The sequence below is a fragment of the Primulina tabacum genome, chromosome 18 (assembly GCF_025594145.1).
Source record: "Primulina tabacum isolate GXHZ01 chromosome 18, ASM2559414v2, whole genome shotgun sequence".
Lineage (NCBI taxonomy): Eukaryota > Viridiplantae > Streptophyta > Magnoliopsida > Lamiales > Gesneriaceae > Primulina > Primulina tabacum.
Genome location: NC_134567.1, coordinates 9,450,752 through 9,459,333, shown reverse-complemented (window position 1 = coordinate 9,459,333; position 8,582 = coordinate 9,450,752). Strand labels below are relative to the sequence as shown.

Sequence of the window (8,582 nt, the reverse complement as noted above, 5' to 3'; positions counted from 1 at the left end):
CATGTCCATTTTTTTCCCACTTACATCCTCTTTGTTAATTAATGAATTTTTAAATAATGGAATCTAACTATATATAGATTCACAGTTTAATATCTTATAAAATGGTAGTACATAGCCTCATTAACTTGAATTTTGCCAATTAACTAAACCATCTTCGTGGAAAAACAAGAAATTATCGCCTTTCATCGATCGTCCTGTTTCTAAGGCGAACAATAACTAGTTCGAGAATGAGGACGGGCCACTTTTAGCTGAATGCCTGTTGAATTTGATGAGCCAATTCTTCTGCACTAAGTTGACACCCAATTCCAATCTGTTAATCAAAGTCGCACAAATTTACTGATTATCATTAGTCTTACGTTGACTCATGCATGCAATAACTTGGCATTATTAATGTTCGGTAGGTAAATATTGTCAAAGGATTTGAACTAAATACACGTCGAAAAAAAATGGAGAATTACTGAAAACCGTTTTATATTTTTGGTGTTGAAAGTTCAATGTAGCTCCACATGTCCAAATCTAGATGTATTTTCGCAAGTTAAATTATAAAATATATTTTTGAAAATTTATATAAAACTTATATAAAATTTAAATTTTTTTATTGGAGATTAACACAATCCTAACATATATATATACATATTTATATATATATATATACATATATATAATTTTGGTCCGATATCCACATATCGTGCTCATCTTTGTATTTATCAATGAGGTGACACTTTCCTATAAAATAATATGATTCATCACGTCCAATAGGTGAGTGTCACTTCATTGATGAGTACAAGGATGGATACTGACACAGTGGCGAAGCCACAGTCCTTGCCACCAGGGCTAAAGCTCGGGTGGTCCTAAATTTTTTTAAAAAATTTATATGTAACTTTTTGTATAATTTTGGATAAATTTTATATTAGCCCGGGTAGATCAATTTAAAATATTAAAGGATTTATGATAGCACGGGTAGAGTCGTATATTTAGCTTCGCCAGATATGACAAAACTATATATATACATGAGCATTTATTTGAATGAAAATCAACTGAAACTGTTACCTTAATAGTAAAAGAATTCAGCACTATCGTTTCATCAACCACGCTGATGCTCACTTCGAGAATTTCTAGTGCAAGTTCTTCAAGGACCGAAATAATCTTCAGCACCTGGCCCGGAACTCGACGCGACACCGTATTGAGCAGCAGATTCGGGCCCGAAAACTTGACCTCAACTTCAGCCACAACAGATTTTGAACTTGCCATAAGTTCATTAACACTGTCGTTAATGGAAGAAGTCGAGGAATTACACGGAGACCGATCGACCGGGCTCGGTAGAGAGGCCAGATTCAGGTAAAACGGTTGATGATTGCGCGTGATATTGGGCTTGTAAGGGCTGCTTGGCTGAGGGGTCCTCGGGCTTATAGGGAAGCCTATTCTCGGGCTTAATGGCAGGATTCGCGGGCTGACAGGACAGGGTCTCGGGCTTAGTACTTCGTTGTAGGCTCTTCTTTGCTTCTTGGCTTCGAGGGATAGGAGAACCTGTTTTAGCTCATGGATGTAATCCACTACTCCTCCAATTATCGATGCTTGATCACCCTATTAAATGGAAGATAATATGGATTCAAAATCCACAAATTCTATACGACCATAAAAATGTACAAATCCATTGATTTTTTATTCTAAATTAAAGCTAATATATATTTTCAATAATAAATTTTGTAGATTCAACTAAGTGCTTTAATAAACTTAACGCAATATGTTTGTATGATCAATAAAAATATAGGTATAATGTTTTATATTTGGGAAAAAAATATTGTACTTGATCCTTAACTTAGTACTCTAAATTTTGATTTTGGTCATCTGATTAGTCCTATTTTAGTTTTAATGCAACGACTTTGCATCTTTTGCAATATGAATTAGTAATTTCTCGTCATAGTTGTAATATAATACTAGATACGTCGGTAATAATCGACGTTGCATCAGCCATCACTTATAAACATGAAAAAAAATCGAAGTTGTAGCACACAAGACTATGTGTAATTTGATTAATTAGATACATATTATTTAAAAATCCTTTTGATAAAAAAATTATATCTTCAATAAATTTCATATTCTCATAAAAAAAAATATAGATTTTATCACTAACAATAAAGTTTATTAGAAAAAAATAAAATATATAAGAAGACGTACCCTTTTCACATAAAAGCAAGGCATCAGAGAACGAAGCACGGAGAGATGGTCATTCATCTGCTTCCTGCGGTTCCTCTCCACAGTAATATGCGTCGTTCTTTGCTGCCCTTCTTCGACCTGAATTTCAGAACCAGAATTCATCTTTTGCCTCTTGAGTTTTGGTGAAAACGCAGCAGCTAATCCCGTTTCAGCCTCTGAATTTTCATGGAAAGCACTAGTCAAAGGAGAATAAGTACTAGAAGATGTTTGAAACTCAAAGCTTTCATTACTCTCTTCCAAAGCTTCAAGAATACTGAAAATATCGTCAGCAGAAGCCGCGCCAGAAAAATTAACATTATCCCATGTTTCAGATTCCCCAAAACAATCAGATAAAGCAGTACTCTCGCCACCCATCGTTAATTCGACAAAATACAGAGATTCAAGAAGAGATGAAACTATGTTTGAGCAGTCAAGAAACGAGAAGAAAACAAAATCCAGAAACTAGTATTACAAGAAGTATTGTATGAAGGACACATAAAATTTTCAGTTGAGCAGATCTGAAAAGGACCGAACTAGCATCACCGTGCATGAAAAGGTTTGAGAGGGACGGATACATTTCTTTTCATGTGGATTGTTTTGAAGTGACGAACGTTAGATTTCCGGGTGAAAGAGAAGTGGGGCTGCGAAATACTACATGGAGATGTTATAAGAGAGCGACATTGGAGAGAATACGGGTAATAGGCAAAGGGAAAAATGTGGAGTAGCATGATGGGATTTAACGAGAGAGGAAGATATATATATATATATATATACGAAAATTGGAATTTTGATAATGTATGTTTGTTTTTTTGTAATTTTGGTTATCTGTTTATCAAATTTTGGTCTTTTTTGGTATGTTATTGATGTTATACTTCACATGTCAACATTACATTAGGGTGCATCCATATTACATCGACTACACGTTAGAAATATGGCTAAAATTGGAAAAGAAACAAACAAAAATAGTTGTTTGAACTAAAATCACAGATAGACAAATGTATAGGAAAAAAAAGGATTTTTCAATTAAATACTAGGAAAAAATCACAAAAGTTGATAGTCATAATTTAACATGTTTTGACTTTTAGTCGATAAAACAAGGGACGCCAGCCTTAGCTTTTTCTTGAAGTACCCATGCTGAGATGACTCATCCTAACTTCCTAAGACGCTGCAAAAAGAATCTTAATTGTTTGTCTAACGGTTTGCATCCCTGCAAAAGGAAGCAGAATCCAGGACGTCTATGTTCTTTTTGCTCAAGGTTTACTGCGTGCATTGGAACTGATGATCAAATGATTTCACCACTGTGAACTTCAGAAATGGTCATCAATTTGGAGAGCAAGTTGAAACTATAAGTAAATGAATGCTGCCATTTTTGATAAAATTAGCCAATTATTGAATTGTGAACAGAAAGAAATGAGGTAGGAGGGGATGACGGAGATGGAGCACTGAGCGCAATGTCTGCTAAAATTATGGGATCCAATCTAATTGGCTTTCAATGCTCACCCACGCCATTTTCGTGCCAATCTTTATTATTTCCTCATATTTATTGACCTATCATATATATGTAAGCAAAAACTTGTGTGAGACGGTCTCACGGTCGTATTTTGTGAGACGAATCTCTTATTTGGGTCATCCATGAAAAAGTATATTACTTTTTATACTAATAGTATTACTTTTTATTGTGAATATCGGTAGAGTTAACCCGTCTCTCAGATAAAGATTCGTGAGACCGTTTCATAAGAGACCTCCAAATTATGCACTGAAATAATATTACGAATTTCATGGCTAACTCATATCAATCTCTTATATTTTTATACTCTAAAGGATGAGGCTGTAATCAGGAATAACATGAATCATGTATGTTTAGAATATATATTTATATCTATTTGTTCATAAAATTAATTGCTTCAAACTTTCAGATTTCAAGAATCATACTTTAAAAATATAAAATGCATGTTGGTAGTTTTAAAATCACACTTCACAAGTTAAAATTGAAATCCTACTTTCAGTAATATGCTTAATAAACTCTCAGTTGGTGTTTGAGAGGCATGTCCTTGTTATTGAAATGCTGCTAAAAAATGACACTAATCAGCTCAAAAATAAGGCTGCTTCTTGGTCAAATTTTAGAGGTGATATGTTGAAAATTTTGTGTAATAATGATTCAGGATTTCATATGTTAATTATGGGAAAATCTGACTGTTATCCTCTAATTTACTGTTATTATCTGTCTTAACTTTGAATTAATATGTCAGTTACAAGATTTGAAATGGATGCTTACTATTGAAATGGATTGCTAAAACGGCCCACTAAAAATTTCCATGTTGAAATTGAAGGTTACCTTAGTGAAATTAATAGCTATGCTGAAATTGCTAATTTTGCTAAAATTTGGGTTTCTCACATCTTCCTTTCCTTATGAGAAGTTTTATACTCGAAATTTGATTCTTCTTGTTGGTAAAAAATGTAAGGATATCGCTTGTACATGTCTTCTTATAGTTCCCATGTAGCTCAACGCTCTGTATGGTTGGACTATTGGACCTTGTCGTATGGTATATATAGACCTTAGTCTCAAAATTATATCCATCGTGTCAACTATGCAGATTGGGAATTCTTCGTACTGTAGGTTCTTCTTCAGATTATCTTAGACTACAAGGGTTCCATTTCAAGTACATTACTTGGATCAGATATGTATCTATATAGTTGTGATACAAGGAAAACTACATGAATTCTAGACAACATGAGTCATAAGTCAATTGGTAAGCTAGTACACCTGCCTTCTTTAGTTTTTCAAATGGTGCCACATATCTTGGATTTTTGGTTTTGTTGAATCGAATCAAGCCTTTTATCCGAAAGATCTTCAAGTATAATTTTCCCCAACTTCGAATGTTAATAGTTTCCTTTTTAGGTCTGCCCAACTATTATAATGATATTGGGCTACCTTGAGTCTTTCCCTAATGATTTTAATTTATCCACGGTAGCTTGAAGGAGTTCAGGGGTCATTCTTCCATAAAGATCTTTATAAGATAAAAAGTCGTACCAAACTGTTATGGAATCTGTTGTTAAGGGAAAATCTACCAGAGTTGGGTGATTACTATAGTTTGAGATGTAATATAACGCACAGGCCCGCAACATATACTTGATTGTCTGAATAATGCTCTCGGTCTTTCCGTCAGTCTGTGGATGATATGTTGTACTAAACGTTACCTTCGTGCTCATAACCTCTTAGAAACTTTCCAAAATATAGATGCAAATCTCAGATCTTTGTCAGAGAGAATGGTGATTGGTAATATATGCAATTTCACTATATTATCTATGTAGAGGATTGTCAATTTTTCCAAATTATAGTTCATGCGTATGGGTAGGAATTGTGCAGATTGTAGTCCAAATCTTGGAGTTGTTCTTTTTGTTATTTGAGTTCTGCTAGCGTCATTTGGTATGATTCCTTCAAAATAGATGTTGTCCCGGGTGTTAAGTTAATGTCAAATTCAATTTCTCGATTTTGGGGTGCTTCATGCATATATTCAGGAAAAACATCTCTGCAATCTCGAACTATTGAAATGTCTTCTATTTTAACTGCAACCCTTCCGTAACCTCACTTATCATTATAAGGTAAGCATTTTCACCTCCTTTCATGGCTTTCCATGTTTGAGAAGCGTAAAGAAGAGTCTTCCGCTCTTTAGCCTCTCCATGGAATAAAAGTTTCTCTTGGTCTGGAACTTTGAGGGGCATGGCCTTTCCACTATAGTCCACTAGAACATGATTCTTTTTTAATTTAAACATTCCAAGAATAACAATAAATTCTACCATGTGTAGTTGGATTAGTTCTACATTGAAATCCTGGTTTCCTATAATAATGGTGATGTATCTATATTAAGTACGAGTTTCTAATGTTCGATTTGCAGGATTTGTTACTCTACGTGATTTCTTTAAATTATCAGGTATAGCTTTTCACTTTTTAGCAAATCTCTTAATCACAAATGAATGTGTAGCATCACAATCAAATATCACATCAGCAAGCATCTTGCTGCAAGAAGGGTACTTGCCGCAAATTTATTTGAATTGTCAACCTCGTTTTGAGTCAAAATATATACTCATGAATTTGGCTTGTTTTCCTTTGATTTGTTTGGAGTTGTGCCTCTTATTGGACCATTCTTCATATTCGATAATGGCAGCGGGCAATGCGGTAGTTCCATCGTTCTACAACGGAAGCAAGCTTCAGCGTTCTTGTGGCATTCATCACTATGAGTGAACCCACAAATTTGGCACTTGTCTCTCTACTTTCCTGATTAAGAAGAAGTGGGTAATTTTGTTTGGTTATTGGCGAGCTGATTGCCAAAATATTTAGGCCTCTTGAACTATTGGACCGATTGTTGGTGTTGACTAGGATGAGGACGTTTAAGCTCGTTCCCATCGTCATGCTTCTTGATGTCATTTTTGGCCCTGATGGCAACCTCATCAATTCATAAAAGATGTTACGCTCGATAAAATCAAGAGCAGACTAGATTCAGTTGTTCAATCCATTATGGAAGCGGTGCATCTTCAAGACTGTTTGTCATGATCCTAGGAGAGTAAGTTCCCAAGGAGTGGAACTTGGATAAATACTCTACTACCGACATATCTGGTGTTTGGGCCAAGTTTTCAAACACTGACAGCTTTAGAACTTGAACTTCTATCGGGAAGTATTGCTTTAAAAAGCCTAATGAAACCTTTTACAGATGATAGGTTTCGTTCCTAACGTAGACAATAAGACCCCTTTCCACCATTTAGCTTCTTTGTCCCCGAGGAAAAATGTAATAACCTCCACCCTGATTTCCTTCGGAATCTCGAGCCGTCGAAGATGGTTCTCTACTTCATTCATCCAGTTCTGTTCAACCTCAAGGTAAGAGCTACCGTCAAAGTTTAGGAGTTTTGCATGACGAAGGGAATCATAGTGGTTCTAAATCCCATTCTGAGTTGGATGCTGCAGTGGCAGTGGCGTCTAATTAGAACTGGGGTTCGCTAACCCTTCAAGATTTTTAGCCACGACATTTGCTATAACCCTAAGGTCATCACGACTGTGACCTCTCCATGGTGGTTGTGGGGTCCGCAATTTCTTTCAGCCTTATTGTCATCATTTTTGTTGTTAGTGTTATGTGGGCTACAATTAATTTTTGGTGGTCTATCTATCATTTCCAACGAAGGACAATTTTCTAAGGCTATTGCAAAGAAGAAATAAAAATAATCGTTCAATTATTCAAATTATATGATGAAATCAAAAGACTAAATCAACTGATAGATCAAATGAATTTTATTGATTTTTTACAAAATTATTACATCAATGTGGAAGAAATCAATGATATGAACAAAATCCAACACAATAGGTAGTATTTGCTGGACATAAGTTTGAATGTTTGGACAAAATTAAAAATCAGCCCAAAATTCGACTGTCTCATAACCGGGTAAATTTTTTTCTTAAAATGCTCTCAGTCATTTACATTAAGTATGCCACGAAAGTATTCATGCCGGATTATGAAAACTGGTGTGCTCTAATATCGCTTCAATGTCACTCCACAGACCCGAGGCGAGTGACACTAGTGTTGTTCTCGAATTATATATTCGAAAACAAGTCTCGGAAGTAAAAATTTAAGAAACTGATCTATTAATTCATAATATTGAAATACATTATTTTACAACGTTCAAATCTGTAGAGCCCAAAATCAGTACATGTAAAACCCATGCATTTATTTAATTGATAAATCATTTATTTAATTTTAAAATTATTTTAGCGATGCATGTTTTATGAAATTGCATTATTTTAAATTATTTATGTTTATGTGATGCACGTTAAATTATTTTCTTGAGTTTCATGTTTCAGGCGAATATTCGACGCGGGATCGGGAAAAGAGACCCGTGAAGATATAGGCGATTCTTGAAATGTGGTATTTTATTTCAAGTCGAGAAAATTGTTATTTTAAATGATTATTGGAGTTTTAATCATTTTTAAAAATAAAAAAAGCCTAATTTACTTATTAAGTGATCTTTAAGATTTTACCTTTTCAAAATTACTAAGTTGAGTAGTAGGGATTTTTTTAAACCTTGCAAACTAGTTTATTTGATCCTTTAGTGGGGTTAAGTAATTAGGTTAGTATTATTTTATTTCTAATTATTTAATTAAACCAATTTTTAGCCCCTAATTAATTAATTAAGCAAAATCTTTACCTAAACTTACACCATACTCACGCACAAACACAACACACACACACATGTTTCAAACTTTGGAGATTAGCTAGGGTTCTTGAGTTCAACAGCAGCCACCCCTCTCCCTTGCAAAATTTATGAAGATTTACATTGGTTTCGAGCAAGAATCGTGTAGCAAGCGTTCCCCGGTCGTCTCCCGTATTCTACCGCACCGG

At 34.6% G+C, this 8,582-nt stretch overlaps 1 protein-coding gene across 1 annotated transcript; it reads right to left on the bottom strand.

Moving 5' to 3' along the window:
- Positions 1-244: 244 nt before the first annotated feature.
- Positions 245-2,926, bottom strand: LOC142532286 (transcription factor SPEECHLESS-like). Its single transcript, XM_075638605.1, has 3 exons — positions 2,179-2,926; positions 1,051-1,584; positions 245-310 (listed from the first exon to the last, which is right to left on the bottom strand). The coding sequence occupies exons 1-3, from the start codon at positions 2,569-2,571 to the stop codon at positions 245-247; spliced, it is 993 nt and encodes a 330-aa protein (XP_075494720.1). The 5' UTR covers positions 2,572-2,926.
- Positions 2,927-8,582: the final 5,656 nt, after the last annotated feature.

Bases quoted from the DNA above. Each gene is read 5' to 3' on its own strand.
- LOC142532286 (XM_075638605.1), bottom strand. From the start codon at position 2,571: ATGGGTGGCGAGAGTACTGCTTTATCTGATTGTTTTGGGGAATCTGAA. The intron at 1,585-2,178 runs GTACGTCTTCTT...TCCATTTAATAG, and splicing joins CTTGCTTTTATGTGAAAAGG to GGTGATCAAGCATCGATAAT. The intron at 311-1,050 runs GTAACAGTTTCA...TTTGATTAACAG, and splicing joins TGAATTCTTTTACTATTAAG to ATTGGAATTGGGTGTCAACT.